Source organism: Peromyscus californicus, unplaced genomic scaffold (genome assembly GCF_007827085.1).
Source record: "Peromyscus californicus insignis strain IS unplaced genomic scaffold, ASM782708v3 Scaffold_4__1_contigs__length_199733344, whole genome shotgun sequence".
In the NCBI taxonomy this organism is placed as follows: domain Eukaryota; kingdom Metazoa; phylum Chordata; class Mammalia; order Rodentia; family Cricetidae; genus Peromyscus; species Peromyscus californicus.
In genome coordinates this window covers 104,165,067-104,184,695 of record NW_026294562.1, presented here as the reverse complement: position 1 = coordinate 104,184,695, position 19,629 = coordinate 104,165,067, and the positions used below count along the sequence as shown (strand labels likewise).

Genomic DNA, 19,629 nt, shown 5'->3' with positions numbered 1-19,629 from the left:
TCGGCCCGCGCGCCCCTCCTGCCCCTCGCGGCTCCGCGAGTCAGCCCCTCCTCCGCGCGCGGCCTTGCGGAGCCGGCCGGCCGGCCCAGCTCCCCTCCCCGGCCCCGCGGGGCGGCCGTGCTGCCCTGACGAGGCGGGGAGGGGAGGGCTGGACCGGCCGGTGGCCGGGCGACCATGCCGAACTTCTGCGCAGCCCCCAACTGCACACGGAAGAGCACGCAGTCGGACCTGGCCTTCTTCAGGTTCCCTCGGGACCCGGCCAGGTGAGCGGGGCGCGGAGGCGGCGGGGACCTCGGCGCACGTGCGCTCTCGGGGACCTGGCTGAGAGGGTGCCACCCGGGGCCGCGAAAGCGGATGAAGTGGGCGCCGAGCGCCTTCGGTCGTCCGGCTCTATTCCTTGGCTGTCAGAGAAAGGTTAGGACTCCAGGGTTGTGTTCCTGGCGGCCCTGCCTTCCCCCGCGTCAGCCGTCTCTTCTAGGGCAGTGTTTCTGTTTGGAGTCGGGCCGCTTTCTTTGATCTTCAATCAGGTCACAACTGCTGCCTCCTTCGGACTTGTCATCGCAGTGTTCAAATGCAGACCGTTACTCGTTGTCTCCCTTGGTTATTGTGGGGAAACTCAGAGGATGTGTGTGAGGGCGTGGGAATAGGTACTGAAACTTCACTTCTCCCTTGGGGTAGCTCATCCTTTGGGTCGTACTTTGAGAGACATAGGGACTTAGTGTGATAGGCTGCAGGTGTGTTTCACGGGGCTCTAGTGTTGGTTCATTCATTTAAAGTCGGTGCGTAACCATGTTTGGAGTATTCATGTCAGGTGCTGGGAACTCTGCGAGTGCTGTCACGGACCGCAGAAAGCGCCCAATCCATGGAGGGAGCAGATCTATCAACAGGCGTTGTAATGTAGCATGTTATTTATTAGTTGAACAAATATTTATTGAAAGCCTACAGTTGGTAGAAATTGGTCTGAGCGCAGGGGGTGGGTAACAGATGAACCATTGAAAGTCCCTGCTCTCAGGTTACGTTCAAGGGGTGGGAAATTGGCAAGTAAAATATTTACAGTAGCGTACCCAATAATGGAAAAATACCCTGAAGAAAAGTACAGCAGAGGTTGGAAGGGTTTAAAAGTAGCCGGGGAGCAGCTGGAAAGATGGCTCAGCGCTGAAGAGAACTTGCTGAGCTTGCAGAGGACCTGGGTTCTGAACCCACATCAGGTAACTTAACCACCTGTAATTCCATTTTCAGGGGATCATCGCACGCGCAACCTCTTCTGGCCTTTGTGTGTACCAGACAGGCTCAAAGTGTAAAACACTCATGAAAATAAGCAAATAGATTTTTAAAAAGTATAGCCTGGGAGCTGAGCATGGTGACATGTTCTGTAATCCCAGCTCTGAGGAGGCAGGGAGAATTAGCTTGAGTTTTGAAGCCAGCCTGAGTTAAAGTAAGTTCCAGGCCGTTTAGAGCTACGATTGTGAGATCTTGTGTCATCCATTAAAAACAAAACAAAACAAAACAAAAAACCAAATGGTAACAAGAGAGGCACAATTGCTATTTTAAACAGAGGGGGGAAAAAAGTCCCACCACAGTGAGTTTGAGCAAGGAGTTGAATTAGGGCAGGGGACAGCCATGAAATATCTTAGGAAATCTGGAAACAGGAAGAGTGGAGTCAAGGCATGCTTGCTGATGAGGTGTGTATGGGAGTCACAAATCGTTTAGGAAGTTGTTGTCCGTGGAAAACACTCTGACGTTTATCTGAGTGAAATGGGAGATCTTAGAGCTGAGAGGGTTCTTAACGGGATTACTGGCTGCTCGTTAATTGTAGGGAACAAGAGTGAAAGCAGGAAGACCAGTGAAAGATTGTTGCAATAATCCAGATCCGTAGAAGAGGAGGAAGAGGTACGATGCATTTTAGATAAGGTTTGGCAATAAAGCCAACATGATCTACTAGTTGGGATAAGGGTTTTAAGAGAAAACAGAGTCAAGGGTAACTCCTGAGATTATGTATGTGTATGAGGATAGCATAGGTACACAGGCGTCCTGCTCTGTTTCTCTCCTCATTTCCTTGAGATAGGATCTCTGACTGAACCTGTAGCCAGGCTAGTGGCCAGCAAGCCCCCGCAGCCCTCCTGTCACCACTCCCTGTAGTGATGGAGTTACAGACACAACCTTTTCTCAGATCCCCACCCTTGCACAGTAAGTGCTTTCGCTCGCGATTGAGCCATGTCTCCTAGACTCCTGGAATTTTGAACATAAAACAGTTACTGACATAAGAAGGACTGGGAAATACAGTTTGTTGGGGGGATATTAAAAGTTTGTTTTGTAATGTGACATCTGACAACAGGCTTGTGACCGGCTTGGTGGGCATTCCAAAGGTGTCTTCAGCCCGGGGATGGAGTTCATTGCTAATGACCTTGATCAGCATACATGAGATCCTAGGTTCTATCCCCCGTACTGGGGGGAAAAATAGGTATCTTTATACTACATACAGAAAGGAATTTTATTTTATTTTATTTTATTTTATTTTTTTTTTTTTTTTTGGTTTTTCGAGACAGGGTTTCTCTGTGTAGCTTTGCGCCTGTCCTGGAACTCACTTGGTAGCCCAGGCTGGCCTCGAACTCACAGAGATCCGCCTGGCTCTGCCTCCCGAGTGCTGGGATTAAAGGCGTGCGCCACCACCGCCCGGCTTTATTTTATTTTTTATTTATTTATTTATTTTGTTTGTTTTTGTTTTTCGAGACAGGGTTTCTCTGTGTAGCTTTGCGCCTTTCCTGGAACTTGCTTTGGAGACCAGGCTGGCCTCGAACACACAGAGATCCGCCTGACTCTGCCTCCCGAGTGCTGGGATTAAAGGCGCCACCACCGCCCGGCAAAGATTTATTTATTTATTATGTATATAGCATGGTCCCCTCATGAAGAGGGCACCTGATCTCATTACAGATGGTTGTGAGCCACCATGTGGTTGCTGGGAATTGAACTCAGGACCTCTGGAAGAGCAGTCAGTGCTCTTAACCTCTGAGCCATCTCTCCAGCCCAGAAAGGAATTTTAAATGGCTGCTTTCTCTTTCTCTACATTGTTGTCATTACCTTTTTTTTTTTTTTGGCTTTTTCAAGACAGGGTTTCTCTGTGTAGCCCTGACTGTCCTGGAACTTGCTCTATAGACCAGGCTGGCCTCAAACTCAGAAATCTGCCTGCTTCTGCTTCCTGAGTGCTAAGATCAAAGTCATGTGCCACCACTCTTGGCATAGATTTCTGTTTTAAGTCTATTTATAAATATGTTCATATATTTTTAACTAACCTTCGGTATGTGGTCTGTGGCCTTTTAAAAGAGATCTTTGCCTACTCCAAATGTATTTATTTTATTTGTTTATTGGAGACAAGATCTCATTCTAGCTTAGAATTCACTATATAACCCAGGCAGGCCTTAAACTAGCTGTAATCCTGCTTCAGTTTCCCGAGTGCTGGGATTACGGGTATGAACCACTATACCCAGCTTATTTTATCTTTAATATTTAGACTTACAGTCACTTGTAACTTATTTTTGTTTATGTTGTGAAACTACTGGTCAAGATTTAATTTCTTCATATGGATATCCTACTCAGCACTGTTTGTTTAAAGAAAAAATCCATCTATTCTGCTGTTCTAAGCTACTTTGGGTTTTTTGTTTGGCTTTTTAAAAGTATTTTTGGTTTTGTTTGGGGACTGAATTGAATCAGTAAATCAATATGGGGGAATGATTTGCTTAGAATCAGATGTTTCATGAACTTGTATGGCTCCATTTGTCTTTAAGAGACAAATATGAGCTGGGCGGTGGTGGTGGTGGTGGTGGTGGTGGTGGTGGTGGTGGTGGTGGTGGTGGTGGTGGTGGTGGTGGTGGTGGTGGTGGTGGTGGACACCTTTAATCCCAGCACTGGGAGGCAGAGGCAGGCGGATCTCTGTGAGTTCGAAGCCAGCCTGGGCTACGGAGTGAGTTCCAGAAAAGGCTCCAAAACTACACAGAGAAACCCTGTCTCACAAAACAAAAAAAAAGAGAGAGAAAGAAATATGAGACCTTATGCATCTTCCACAATATTTATTCCTAGATGTTTGATATGGAAATGAATAGGGTTAACTAGTTGTACTTTTCTGTCTCATACTTACTCTGTTCTTGAATTGCTATTGGTATTAAAAAACTATTTTACCTTAAATCAGAGATAGTGTGGATAGCAGTGCACTGTATGGAGGATCTCCAGAAATTAATAATTTAAAAAAAATATAACATAGTTTGCCAAACTTTTATAGTAAGATATTTTTGCACCTAATATTTGTATTTTGAAACAGAATGTTTATGAACATAATTTATAACTGTAAAATATTAAAATATCAATACCTAAGGAATGGTTACTGAGTGATATATTTCCTGGCTAAATGAAATGATAAAAAATTTAGGTATATGGCTTTAGTTTCGGTAGAAAAATCATACCAGTCACTGTGGTTTCACATACTTGAGAGTGGAATTAAGTGTCAGGGCTTATATCAGGGTTAAAGTAGTAAGACCTAAGAGTAGCCGGGTGTGGTGGTGCACACCTTTAATCCCAGCACTCCTGGAGGCAGAGGCAGGCGGATTGCTGAGTTCAAGACCAGCCTGGTGTATATATCCAGTTCCAGGCCAACCAGGGATACATAATGAGACACTGTCTCAAAAAACAAACAAAAATAAAAGACCTAAGAGGATATATGTGTGTGTGTATATTAATATGTATTATACTTGTAACCTAATAATATTAAATCCATGATGTAATACAGTATAATATACAGATAGGACATGAATTTACTTTCATGCTTATGACACTTTTTCCATGGCAGAACTTTTGTTTTTATTAACTTGGAATGGGGGAAAAATCTAATTGTAACCTGTCAGGAAATTACTTAAACATTTTAATCCTTAATTTCTTCATCTGTGCTCACCTTTGGAAAGAGTTGGAGCAGTATCTAGCCCTTAATAAATGCTTAGTAAACATTTGTTTTTCTGAAATCTTAAGCACTAAACACATGTGTTTACCTTTATTAGCATCTTCAATACTTTATATGTAATAGACTATGCAGATGCCGTCTCTTTGTTCTTGGAGCTTGTTTTTACATTTATACGTATACCATTATGTGTACTACATCATGTATGTAATAAGGCAAACGAGTACGTCTTCATGCTTATATGAGGTACTGTAGTTGTTTGTCGAACATGTACTTGCTACCTCTTTGCAGCGCTGGTGGTGTTTGATTTGCTCGGGTGAAGGAAATGTTGGCTGTTGGCCTTGTGGGTTGAGTTTTGTGCTGGCCCTGTATACTGCTGCTGCTGGAGTTCTCATTGATTGGTAGATGTCTTGACTGAGCAAGTTACTTCCTAACTTTGTAGTTGAAAGGTTTATCCTAAATGATTACAACTTTGATTTTACTATTAGTAAACTCCTAATTGTGTTCTAAATGAGTATATCAGGAACCCATTCTTAATGATACATACTTGCCTTAAAACTAAATTAATTTTTTGTTTGATTTTTGAGGTCTCAACTATGTGGCCTTGTCTACTTGAAATGCATTAGGATCTTCTTTCCTCTCTGCTGGAATTAAAGGCGTATACACCATGTCTGGTTCAGATTAATTATGTTTTGAGACAAGTTTTCTATGTATTTTAGGTTGGTCTCAAACTCAAGAGTCCTCCTGCCTCAACCTCCCAAGTACTGAGATTATAGGTATGTGTCACTATGCCCAGCTCAAATGCTGAAATTTAAACTTTGGGTTTATATTTCATAATTATATTTTGGTTTTATTTATAGATGCCAGAAGTGGGTTGAGAATTGTAGGAGAGCAGACTTAGAAGATAAAACACCTGATCAACTAAATAAACATTATCGACTATGTGCCAAACACTTTGAGACCTCTATGATCTGTAGAACTGTAAGTAATAGCTGGCGTGGTTTCTCTTTCTCTTATTGGTTTGCAGTGTACATTCTTATTGGAATGTCTACCTATTCCTTACTGTTTAAGTTGAAGATGATAGGTTTGGAGTTCAGTAGTAGTATCTGTCCTCAAAAACTTGACTTTTTTCTCCATTCCCCCCTCACTAGAGGTAACAACTTTTAAACTTACAGAAAATATAAGTGTATAGTACTGTGGCTGTTCATTTCAAGCAGCTTTCCTAGAGTTTTTTATTTGTTTTTTTTTTTTTAATGTTGTTCTATGGATAGAACCCAGAGCCTTCTGTATACTGTGAAAGTGTTCTACCACTGAGTTAGCCCCAGCCCCTCTCTAGAGCATTCTTGTGAATGACAGTCTCACCTAGGAATGATGCTCTTTATGTTCATGATTTGAATGTCCTCTTAATAATCAGCACTTACTTTGTTTCCACTATTAAATTTTTAAGGGCTAGCTAGAACAAGAATCCGTATCACACAAGTAACATAAAAAAGTTCTCACACCCAGACCTTTCCCTTCTAGGCCCATTTCTAAAGAGATCAGACCAAAATCTTAAGATTTCTAATGTTCTAGGATTCTGTTACTGCTGTGATTCATAAAAGCCAGAAACAGGCAGATTTGATTGACATGTATGAACCACTATAGAGACTGATAAGGAAGAGTTTGGTAAATCCACAGTTGGTGTTCTTACGTGTAACTAATGTTTTGTATTAGGTTTGGGATAGACTTAAACTTGACTTGAAGGTATACTATATATTTTTATGCAGCAATTTATTTTGATATTTTTTTAAGATACATTTTACAGAGGCATCAGAAAACTAAAGAATGATTGGGTTATTTTATTTCTCAATGTTAATTGAATCAGATACTTGTGAAGTCATTGGGAGGTGAGCCAATTCCGGTTCAACAATTTAATCACAAATATTTGAGGGAGTTTTTTGTGTTTGTTTTTTAACCTTGCTTTGTTACAAGCACTAATACTGATCAGCCAAAAGATTTTATATGTTTTAAAGGCAAATTACTTCCTGACATTCAGTTAAAATATCACAAATTATTTTAAAATACACAAGCCATGCATTTTTACTTTTTTATTTTAGTATAGTAAATATCATCTTTTAACTGTGTAATTCCAGCCTGTTTAATTTGAGAAATTTAAAATATAGCTCACCAATGTAGCTGACTTTATTCAGCATTTAGAATAGAAAGATTAGCTAGTTTTACTTTTTTAACTCCCAAATGATTCTTTCACCTTGAGTAAATTAACCCAAATGTGAGAAATGTTCTTTCTGTATGTGTAGAGCAAGCAGCTTGAAAGCTGGCTTACATGATAATATTGAAATATGTAAGCTTGTTGGCTTTACCAGTTTGGCATTTAAGATCTCATGAGTAGTTCTGCCAAAGCCAAAACTTTTATCTTTGATGCTAGAGTAAGATCAATGTAGTTCCTTTAAATTAGCAAAGATTAAATTGTGATATAGAGTTAGAATTGTTCATATGAATTAGATATAATCTGTTGACATGTGTTTTTTTGTTTGTTTGTTTGTTTTTTGTTGTTGTTGTTTTTTGTTTTTTTCAAGACAGGGTTTCTCTGTGTAGCTTTGCACCTTTCCTGGATCTCGCTCTGTAGCCCAGGCTGGCCTTGAACTCACAGAGATCCGCCTGGCTCTGCCTCCCGAGTGCTGGGATTAAAGGCGTGCGCCACCACCGCCCGGCGACATGTGTATTTTATAAATGAATATAGAATATCTTTTTTTCATTCATATTCTAATTTTTCTGATCTTTGCTTTGTCTGCTAGATTTGAATTTTAATTCTCTAGAATGTCTCATCCCTCCCGAAATCACCTATTTGATGTGGACTGTGCTTAATTTTGAGACTTTAGCTTAGTGAGAAAGATAAAAAACTCAGGGTATCATAGGCTTTGCTTTCCTCTGTAGCTTTGTCCATACCAATCCCAACCCAAACTTCCTGGTAGACTCAGAGTTCTTAGTCCAGCATAGAAGCCAAGTATTAAGAAATTACATTAAAGGCTCACAACTTTAATTCCAGCACTTGAGAGGCAGAGGCAGGCACATCTTTTGAGTTCGAGGCCAGCCTGGTCTACAAAGTGAGTTCCAGTACAGACTCCAAAGCTACACAGAGAAACCCTGTCTCGAAAAGAAAAGAAATTACATTTCTGCTTGGTATGGTGGCTCACACCTATAATTCCAGCAGTCAAGAGGCAGAGGTAGATAGGATCATCAGTTGAAGCCCACTTGAGCAATATGGTGAGGCTATGTCTCAACATACCAAAAAATTAAATACAGTAATTAATAATAATAAGTCAGACTTTCTTTTATTTTCTGTGACATGTGGGATTGAATTAGAAAACACTGACTCTGACTAGTAATTCAGCACCTCTTTGGATGGAATCCGAGGAGTATGTTCCACTTAGATATATTTTCCTGTCCTGTCTTCCCAACCTCCCTTACCAAGGTGAAAAAATTTAGAGAAGTCAGCTTTGAAATAATCATTACTACCAAGAAAGTTCTCTCAAAAGTGTGCTTTGTGTGTTTCTCTGTAACTAGAGGAAGAAACCAAAGTCACTGTCTCTTTGGACTAGCTAGTGGGAATAATAGTTATTTATCAGTTACTCTCCTAATTAATTTCTTGTTGTCCCAGCTTCCTCTTGGCTCACTGTAGAAGACTGTCACTGTGTAGGTTTAGGTCCAGCTTCTGGCGAGACACAAAGCAGGGCAGAGAAAGGTGCTTCTTCAGTGATAAGATCATTAGGACAAGAAAGGAGTATTGAAGTTATGTATTTTGTTATCCTTAGTATGTATAATTTCATATTGGAAGACGTTGATCTACTTGACACCTGACTCCATTAGAACAAGAAACTGGAGTCTAAAAAGTCCTTGGTCAGGTTAATGTTTTTACTGTGTCTTGATATTTCCCAGTTCTAACAACAACAGTGGAGTGAATGGCAGGTAAGGAGGGAGCATTGTAATTGAACATAAAAAGGCATAGATAATTTGGGAGACCTGTGATTTCTATAGATTTGGTAGCTAATGGAAGAACAGAATATATAAGATCTCCAGAAGGGCACTGGATTTTGCAAATGTTTTAGAGAAGTCACTAATGTAGAATTTTATTTACCTTTTTATGAAGGACCATCTCTGAATTGATACATTTTCTTTTTCAGAGTCCTTATCGTACAGTTCTTCGAGATAATGCAATACCAACAATATTTGATCTCACCAGTCATTTGAACAATCCACATAGCAGACACAGAAAACGAATAAAAGAATTGGTATGTCTCTGGCTCTTCAGCTTTCCTATCTCTCCACAGTCCTATTAAATTAAGTATGGAAGCATTTGTTAACAGTTCATCCAAGTTATTCTGTGTCTCCCAGCATGCTAGGAAGTGAGCGCTATGCTTATTAAGACGGCTAGTCTGTCTTAGTTCTATTTAAATTGGAAAGGCTCCTCTAGATATAGCCAGTTGATAGTTGTTGACTTGGGACAAAGAGTGCTGTTGATTACAGGCTACCAGCTCATTGCTTTCCTGGGACTGGTAGCAAGGAGAATGAAATTGGCATGTTTCCGGAATTCAGCACAAAGGGATAAAGAAAAGGAAAGTATTAGAATTTGAGATCTAGATTGTTTAGAGATGCGAATTTCACTATTATTGTTGACGGAGTCTAGAAAAAGTTTAGAATGGCGTATAATTTATTTATATGTGCTTTTATAATCCTTTGCTACCTTTTAGCTCTGATAGCTGAAACCTACCTATCTTTTGTTGACCTTAGGCGAACACCATAATTTACGTATTACCCCTATCAAGGCTTTTATTCAATTTTTTCAATTATGTAATTATTTATTAGGCACACATGCAATGGCAGCATGCATGTGGACACCAGAAGACAAATTTTAGGATTGGTCACTCCTACCTCAGGAGCCTGGGATCGACTTATAAGGCACATGCAATTGCCTGTTAAGCCATCTTATTGGCTCAGCTCCCCTTATATAATTTTGAAGACAAGTTCTTGTTAGCTCTTCAGAGGCTGTTTTGTTTCAAGAAAAATTTGCATGTTGTAGACACTGCTCCTGAAAGTTAGGTGGGACTCAGTGAAGTCCTCTAGACTTGGAATGGGTGGGAGGGTTTTTTTGTCTGCCCAGTTTCTTGATTTTCTCTTCTTGAGGTTTAATTATGTTTCCTAAAGTTTGTGATCTCCATCTAGAATTTTTTAATGTTTCATTTTCTCTGTCCCTAAGCTACTTCAGTAGTGTTTTCAGAGTGAGTGGTTAGTTTATCAGCAACCACTATACTTGTGAATTGTTTTACTAGTTTCCTCTTGATTTGGGGGGTATACTTTTTTTTTTTAAAACTTTTCCCAGCTTCCTGAATGTTTTGGCTCACCTGTGTGTCCCAAGCCAGTTTAGAGGTACGATGCTTGCCTTGCTTAGCTGGCAGTATTTTGTAATCTGCTTTAGTTCTTTAAGATTATTGTTTTTGTTTTGAAAACCTCTTTGTGTTGTTTATTTCAAATGTTAGATGGTGCACAGAGGGCACCTATAGTCCACAGGATCCTGTATGTGTGTCTCCATTGTCCATGAAGTCTGGTACTTCCTCAGGTGATTCACTGTTCTTCCTGAAAGCTTTCTGAAGTATTTTATTGTGGACATTTAAATTTTATTGAACAGGACGAGGGATATAGTCGGTGGTACAATGCTTGCCTGGCATTTGCAGGGCGCTGGGTTCAGTTCCAAGTACCACCAAAACAATTAAAAACAAAAACCAAGTGCCATAGTATATTTTCATTGCCTTTATTGTCTAGTCTGGTGACAATTTTACCTCTCAGGACTTAATCTTTTGCACTTATTTTTGCTTCCTCAGTTTCCCTTTCTGCTTCTCTGGGATTTGTCATAGATGAGTGCAGCAGTCCTTTGCACCAGTTGTTGTGTCCCTCCTCTGCCTTTCATGGCAGGCACACTTCCACACTTGCTGTCCTTTACCTGTACTGGGGCAGGGGAGAAACAACTGTTCAACATACCCAGCCTGCTGATGGTTCTTGTTAGCAGTGTCCGTGCCCATCAGGTGCCCTGCTGTCTCTGGCTTTCATTGGCACTGTTGTTTTCCTGCCGCAGATAGTAGTAGATTGTATAAAAACACTGGAGAGTCTTGAGGGGACAATAAAAGACAACCTGGAAGTTCTTTCTCAGTCTACCTGTGATGGTTGGTTTGGGTACATAGAGTGTACTCTATTTCTCTCTCTTCTGAGCTGGCACTGTCACTTGCTTCCCGTGCACTGCTCATTAGCTTTCACTAAGTTCTGTGATTCAGCAGCCTCCTTGTTTTGTGACATCTTTAGGGTTAGGTTGGGAAGAACCATTGTATTCTCTTGAGTTTGATGCTAAGTGCTATAGTGTGCCTTCATCCCATTTATCACTCAGTACACATTTGTCCAGTTAGGATACTTCGGGGAGAAAGTAGCTTAAATAACATGTGCTTTGTCTTCTAGTACTTTATTATAAGCTTGGAATCATGAGCACATTACATAGTTTTGGTTTCCTATCATCTGTTTGAAGAATGTATTCCACATGAAGAATTGATGCTCTTTGGAGCTAAAGATGTAGCTTAGTTGATTAGAATGCATGAGTAACATGCATGAAGTCCTGGGTTTGATTCCTAGCACTACATAAACCAGTAGTGATGGCAAGAGGATCAGAAGTTCAAGGTCACCCTCAGCTACTTAGTTCAAGACCACCTGGAATACACAAGACATTTTCTTTAAACAACAGTGACAAGACTCCTTACATCCTTAAATGAGAGAATTTTTTTTTAGCTCAAATCGGGCTTTTTAAAGTCTAAGATGATTAACTAGAGATGGTTGTCTTAAATATTTTCTTCTTTTTTAGAGTGAAGATGAAATCAGGTCACTGAAACAGAAAAAAAGTAAGTGATAGTGTTAATGACTCAGCATCTGAAGGCCTTTTTAAAAGGCCTTGACCTGGTAAGAACAAATAAATTGAGCGTGAATGTAAAAGTGTGCTTGGCTTTGTCCTGCGGCCTGGAGTTGTTGGAGACTGGAGACTACAGTCTTAGTAGTTCATCCTGTATCTGCAAAGGATTGTTGTGCTGTGCGCATTGCTGTGTACAGAGCACAGAGGGAGCTCCTTCTCCCTCCAGGTGTGGTAGGGGTGGCAGGCCATAGAGTGTCCCAGGAGGGAAGGGATGCTCCAGTAAAGCCAGCCAGTCCAATTCCACCTATGCACCTTGTAGAGCATAATTATTTTTTGTCTATAAAGGCAATTGGTACTTTGGCTGTAGTGATGACAGAGTCTTTGTAGGTGCTGATGTGTAAGCTGTGCCATCAAAGGATGAGGCTAGAAGTTGTTTCTGTTCTTACCAGTTAACACCATTTTTCCTCCTTTATCTTCTCTTGCTGTTGTAGACATAAGCTTTGACTGGTGTCATTCTATCAGCCTGGTGCTTTGTTTAATTCTCTCAGTAGCTACATGATAAACTATATATCCCTTCTTTATAGATGAGGAAACAGACTCAGCAAAGAAAGACAGGAAAGGTATTCTGTATAAACATAGAGTAGAACAAAACAAGCTGCTACACTGAAGTAACCACACTCATTTAGATGTTGTCAGGGTTTCTGATAGCCTATGGTGCTTAACAAGTGAACCCAGAGGAGAGAGCGCAGAGTTTAGAATTTGCAGCATTGTGAGCTGCTAGTCACAGGGACCACTGAGGAGTTTGTAATTAGATGATAACATGACCAGGCTTCCTTGGAGCACTCTGGACTAGAAAAGGCAACTGTAGGCAGAAGAGCTAGAACTGGACGAACTTGTATGTAGGAGATTCACATAAAGAATGGTGTCCAAAAGGAGAGAGACTGGGTTTTCACTTTATATTCTTTGTGCTTTAATAAGCATCTTTTTGAAATAATATAGTAGAACTAATACTTGTTGATCAGAAGTGAAGGAATAAAGGAGGCAGATAGAAGGTAGGGGCAGCAAGGAAGGCAGACACCCAGGATAACCTTTGTTTCTCGGCGGTGTATGTAATAGAGGAGGAACCGTGTTCACTGGGGAATATTACGGAGGAATTTCCCCTGGCCTCACTGAGCAGTGCTAAGCTCTGAGAGCCTGGGATGCCTAGAAACACAGCTTACACAGTCCAGTCACACTAGACTTTGTATCCTCTGCGACCCTAGTGCTTTGATTGGAGTGTGTATACCAGCCACGTGATGTACCTTCCTTGCCCATGTCCCCTGTACTCATGTAATTATCTAATGCAACTTCCTGTTCAGGTGTTTTCTGTCCCTCCCAGTGATGCTGTACAATTTTTGATGGCTTTTCTCTTCCGGGGCAGGGTGGGGTGGGGTGGTGGTGGTGAGATAGGGTTTCTCCATGTAGCTTTGGAGCCTTTCCTGGAACTTACTCTGTAGCCCAGGCTAGACCTAGACTTTTAAGAACTGGATTCTAAATGATTCTTCAGATCTTAATTTTTTTTCCTGGGACCATTACTGACCTGTATGACTATAGACAGGACACTTTCCCCATACAGATTTGAAAAGACTAGGCTGAGCTTGCTAATACTCTAATATTAACCACACCCCTGTTATATGAATCTATATTATGTTGTTTTTTGTAGAGCTGTCTTCCATATAGAAGTGTACCTTAACATTTAGAGAGAGGTAGCATCTTTGGATCTTGAATTTCATTTCTATCCCTGTAATTTTATCTGTGGCCTTGGGCAAGTTATTTACTATCATTATTTGTCAAGTGGGATTAACACCATCTGCCTGAGGAAAGTCATGTGATATGTGTAAAATGTAAAAATATCTGTGGAAACACTTGTTCTTTCATCTTTTTTTCCTCACAGTATGGACTATCTGTCATTCATGTTAATAGTTTGTGAACTACCTTGTAATTTAATTAAAAATTGTTCCTGCTTCATAACAGCATTTACGTTTATAAAGATCTGCCCACAGCATCTGTCTCTCCTTTACTAATTTAGTTTGTATACTACTCTGTTGATGGTCTATTAATGGTGAGTGAGTGAGTGAGTTTGTGGATTTTAAACATGTAGCCAATCAAAAGTGTAACCTAGTTTGTCTTTTGTGGTTCCTCCTGAATCTGTTTGTAAAACTAACCCTTTGTTTTCCAGTTGAGGAAACTTCTGAACAAGAACAGGAAACTAACAGCAATGTTCAGAACCCCAGTGCAGAAGCAGGGAACCAGCAGGATGGAAACGTGTTACCTTTGACCCTTGAAGAGAAGGAGAACAAAGAGTATCTTAAGTCATTATTTGAGATTCTGATTCTCATGGGAAAGCAGAACATACCCTTGGATGGGCACGAGGCAGACGAGATCCCAAAAGGCCTCTTTGCTCCAGATAACTTTCAGGCGCTCCTGGAGTGCCGAATCAACTCTGGAGAGGAGGTCCTGCGGAAGCGCTTTGAGACCACAGCGGTGAACACATTATTCTGCTCCAAAGCTCAGCAGAGACAGATGCTGGAGATCTGTGAGAGCTGCATTCGGGAGGAGACGCTCAGGGAAGTGAGAGACTCGCACTTCTTTTCCATCATCACAGACGATGTGGTGGACATAGCAGGAGAAGAGCACTTGCCCGTGCTGGTGAGGTTTGTTGATGAAGCTCATAACCTGAGAGAAGAGTTTGTGGGCTTCCTGCCCTATGAAGCTGATGCAGAAATTTTGGCTGTGAAGTTTCACACTACAATAACTGAGAAATGGGGATTGAATATGGAGTATTGTCGTGGTCAGGCTTACATTGTGTCCAGTGGATTTTCTTCCAAAATGAAAGTTGTCGCTTCGAGACTTTTAGAAAAATACCCCCAGGCTATCTACACACTCTGCTCTTCCTGTGCCTTAAATTCGTGGTTGGCGAAGTCTGTCCCTGTGATAGGGGTTTCCGTGGCTTTAGGAACAATTGAAGAAGTCTGTTCTTTTTTCCACCGATCACCACAGCTGCTTTTAGAACTTGACAATGTAATTTCTGTTCTTTTTCAGAACAGTGAAGAGCGAGGTAAAGAGCTGAAGGAAATTTGCCATTCCCAGTGGACAGGTAGACATGACGCCTTTGAAATCTTAGTGGACCTCCTACAAGCACTTGTTTTATGTTTAGATGGTATAAATAGCGACACAAATATTAGGTGGAATAACTGCATAGCTGGACGAGCATTCGTACTCTGTAGTGCAGTGACAGATTTTGATTTCATTGTTACCGTTGTTGTTCTTAAAAATGTGTTATCTTTTACAAGGGCCTTTGGGAAGAACCTCCAGGGACAAACTTCTGATGTCTACTTTGCAGCCGGTAGCTTGACTGCAGTACTTCATTCACTTAACGAAGTGATGGAAAATATTGAAGTATATCATGAGTTTTGGTTTGAGGAAGCCACAAATTTAGCAACCAAACTTGACATTCAAATGAAACTCCCAGGGAAATTCCGGCGGTCCCAGCAAGGTAACCTGGAACCTCAGCTAACCTCGGAGAATTACTATAAAGACACCCTCAGTGTTCCAACAGTGGAGCACATTATTCAGGAACTTAAAGACATATTCTCTGAACAGCACCTCAAAGCTCTGAAATGCCTATCTCTGGTACCCTCAGTGATGGGGCAGCTCAAATTCAACACCTCAGAAGAGCTCCATGCTGAAATGTACAGAAGTGACCTACCCAATCCTGACACGCTCGCAGCCGAGCTTCACTGCTGGAGAATCAAGTGGAAACACAGAGGGAAAGACATCGACCTCCCATCCACCATTTATGAAGCCCTCCATCTTCCTGACATCAAGTTTTTCCCCAATGTCTATGCCTTGCTGAAGGTCCTATGTATTCTCCCTGTGATGAAAGTTGAGAAAGCACGCTATGAAAATGGGCGAAAGCGTCTCAAGGCATATTTGCGGAACACTTTGACAGACCAGAGGTCAAGTAATTTGGCTTTGCTTAACATAAATTTTGATATAAAACATGATCTGGATTTAATGGTGGACACATACATCAAACTCTATACAAATAAACCAGAGCTTCCTACAAATAATTCAGAAACCATTGAAAATACCTAAAAGATTTTTAAAATGTCTTATGTTTGCTGTTTGGAAGAAAAGCTGTAAGGTATAGTAGGCCAATTAATCACGGTATACCTTGCGGCTAGACCTCCAGTTGAATGCATCATTAGCTGTTGGTAATCCACATAGTTAAATGGCCCCCGTTTGAACTCATGCTTTCAGTATCTGTCTGTTCTTGCAGAAGTTGGCATTGGGAGTGCCAGAATTCCTCCCTGCTAGTGGCACTCTGGAATTGCTTTAAAGTCATTTTAGATATAACTTTATCATTGTGGATCCAGTTGTCAGCTGTTGAGTTATCAGGTCTTTGAAAAATGAATTTTATGAGAGATACATTTTATAATGTGTTACGATGAAGTATATCATTGACTTTTGACTTGTAGGAGTTGTGGGTGTTTAAAATTTGTGGTAGCAGCACTTGAAAGGCAGAAACATGAGGATCACAAGCTTTAGGCCAGCCTGGGCTACATAGTGAGACTCTGTCTCAAAAAAAACAAGGGCTGGGGTATAGCTTAGTGGAGCACTTGTCTAGCATGTGTAAGCTCATGCCTCAGCACTGCAAGAGCAACAAAGCAACAAGGTCCACCTGTGATGAACAGTCAGGGGAATTACAGAAGTTTATGAGCTCAGCCAGCAGGTTTCAGTGGAGTTCTGTCAGGATGGAAGGACCCCAAAGGACCAAGTGAATGGCAGAGCCAGGCCCTGTTGCTCCCCATTTGGTTGTTGCTGTTTACATTCCTTTGTTGAGCCCACACTTTCATAAGCTTTTTCACAGGTAAATTCACTTCTGCTTCACGGTGAAGACAGAGACAAAGGCCATCCATACAGGCAACTACTGGCTTGTCTGTTTCCTTCTGTCTTTTTACATGAGTATGTCTGTCTACTGCCTCATCTTGATTTATAGCAAAACTTACAAAAATAAATGTTTTGTGGTTTATCTAAAGAATACAGAAAATATTACTGTTATTTTTGGTGAATAAGATCAATTTTGTACAGTTTATTTCAATCTAAATAAAATGTGAATTTTGTTTAAATTTCAATTGAGGTATTTTTGGTGGGTCAGAACACATTCTTGTGTATTTTCTTAAAATGATTATTTAATAATTACCCTCATGATTTACAATTCAAGTTGAAGTACTTTCTAGTTTTTCTTTTTTGGTATGTGGTTTAAAGTATAGGAAAATAATTAAAAGTAAGAAATTATTAATTGTATTGTTTATCTAACTCATTTGTTAAATATATACTGTGGCCCCTGCTGTAGGTTGTTGGGGCTGTGTTACTGTTGCTGATTAGAGTGTCAGCGGGTGAATTTCATAATTGCTGTTGGGCTCTTTTGTGTTGAAGTGAGTTCATGTTATTTGAGCCTCAGACAGCAGAATTGGATGAATTTGCTGCAGCACTGGGTCAAGCCCGGTAGATGTGTCAAATCAGAACACGTTGCGTATGCACGTTATAAAAGAGGAAACGACTTTATTTTGTTAGCACTCTGCATGATGTTTCTGTCCTTAACAGAGAGAGCTGACCAATCCAGGGAGACAGTGAAGGAGAGCAGCCCTGGCCTGTGGTTTGTGTCGGGTTCTTGGGACACTTACAAGTGTTGCAACTGGCACGGTCTGTTTCTTCCACCATAAGGCGTTGCCGTGGGGATTAGGTAATTTGTTGTTAATGCCCGGTTGCTGCCCATACTTAATGGCTTAAAGAGACAATTTCACTTTCCACAGTTTTGAGGTTGGCTAAGTGATTCTTTTTTTTTTTTTTTTTTTGGTTTTTCGAGACAGGGTTTCTCTGTGTAGCTTTGCGCCTTTCCTGGGACTCACTTGGTAGCCCAGGCTGGCCTCGAACTCACAGAGATCCACCTGGCTCTGCCTCCCGAGTGCTGGGATTAAAGGCGTGCGCCACCACCGCCCGGCCCTAAGTGATTCTTTTAAAGGGTCATGTGGGCTTTCTGCCTTTCGCTGGAAAAACTGTGGAGATCAAGGTGGGATGGCCAGGTCTCTCCGTGTGCTCTTTTATGTCATTGTGGTCCTGGAGTACCAAGGTGCCAAGGGTACCTTCGAAGTCTGGACTCAGGCACTTAGGGAGTATCCCTTATACCACATATTGTCAAAGCAAGTCACTTGACTAGCTTGGTGGAAGGGATGAGCAAATGAATTCCCTTAGACAGCAGTAGGGAAAATAGATCCTGTTTTCAGTCCACCACAACCATGTATCCAGATGCATTTGAAGGTGCCATCTTTTGGGTATGGGTATTCTCTAATTTGGGGCTTTGTGGAAAATGTGAAAGCCTCCTGTGTGCCAGGCAAGCATTCTGCCAGAGCTGCACCCTGGCAAAAGCCCTAATTTGTTCAAAGGTTTTCATACCAGGTGTGATGAATGAGGATCTAAAGCAGAGGATTTCTGTGAGTTTCTGACCAACCAAGGTTACAATAGTGAAAACCCTGTTTCAGTAGACAGAAAAAGGATTTTCACAGATAGATCCTTGATATTGGTTTGAGTTCATGGTAGTTGCACAGATGAGAATTTCTATTTCTTTTTTTTTTTTTTTTTTTTTTTTTGGTTTTTCGAGACAGGGTTTCTCTGTGTAGCTTTGTGCCTTTCCTGGATCTTGCGCTGTAGACCAGGCTGGCCTCGAACTCACAGAGATCCACCTGGCTCTGCCTCCCGAGTGCTGGGATTAAAGGCGTGCGCCACCACCGCCCGGCGAGAATTTCTATTTCTTAAGAAGAGGTAATTAGCTGGGCAGTGGTGGCACATGCCTTTAATCCTTAGAAGGCAGAGGCAGGCAGATCTCTGTGAGTTCAAGGCTAGCTTGGTCTACAGATCGAGTTCCAGGACAATCATGGCTATACTGGGAAACCTTGTCTCAAAAAACAAACATTAGGATATTAGAAAATGGTGACTGTGGTGGCTAGTTATTATCACAAATATGCCAGGCTCCGCAACTAAATATTGGCAATAACCAAGTACACTTGCCTAAAGAACTTACAGCCTAGAGTTGGCCTGTGGACTACAACTGTGTTTTCTTAAAGGTTAATTTGTATTTAAAATTGTATGTATGTATGGGGGTATGTGTGTTTATGAGTACAGGTGCCCTCAGGGTTAGAGGCACTGAAGCTGGAGTTAACAGATGATTGTGAGCTGCCAGACGTGGGTACTGGGAACTGCCTGGTCTTCTACAAGAGCAGTAAACTCTCTTAACCACCTAACCATTTCTCTAGCCCCTCCCCCAACTGTACCTTTAAATAACCATACACACAAAATATGCAACTTCAGTAGATTAGATTTATTAAAATTAAAGCAAAAGAAAAATATCCACAAAAGCCTTGTGCAGTTTGAAGAAAAAGTCTATCTAGACAGCTTGCAAAATGTGAGAAATATATTCAAGAATTAACATCTAATTACAGGAATTTTTGCTCTTGACATTTACTTTTGCTTCTGGGGGGGAAGTTACACAGTTGAATCCTACTGGTGGCCCTATAAACTAGATGGGAACAGATCCTTCATTCAAATTTGCATGTAATTTCTATTGCATTCTTAGATGGACTCTAGAAAGGTCAGTAGTGGTCTGAGCTGGAAGAGCCCTCTTCTCGAGATCAACCCCTCTCTA

The 19,629-nt window shown here is 41.1% G+C and overlaps 1 protein-coding gene across 1 annotated transcript; it reads left to right on the top strand.

Moving 5' to 3' along the window:
- Window positions 1–45: 45 nt before the first annotated feature.
- Window positions 46–17,062, top strand: Thap12 (THAP domain containing 12). Its single transcript, XM_052763297.1, has 5 exons — window positions 46–263; window positions 5,803–5,923; window positions 9,124–9,231; window positions 11,841–11,877; window positions 14,104–17,062. The coding sequence occupies exons 1-5, from the start codon at window positions 175–177 to the stop codon at window positions 16,020–16,022; spliced, it is 2,274 nt and encodes a 757-aa protein (XP_052619257.1). The 5' UTR covers window positions 46–174; the 3' UTR covers window positions 16,023–17,062.
- Window positions 17,063–19,629: the final 2,567 nt, after the last annotated feature.

Bases quoted from the DNA above. Each gene is read 5' to 3' on its own strand.
- Thap12 (XM_052763297.1), top strand. From the start codon at position 175: ATGCCGAACTTCTGCGCAGCCCCCAACTGCACACGGAAGAGCACGCAG. The intron at 264-5,802 runs GTGAGCGGGGCG...TTTTATTTATAG, and splicing joins TTCCCTCGGGACCCGGCCAG to ATGCCAGAAGTGGGTTGAGA. The intron at 5,924-9,123 runs GTAAGTAATAGC...TTTCTTTTTCAG, and splicing joins CCTCTATGATCTGTAGAACT to AGTCCTTATCGTACAGTTCT.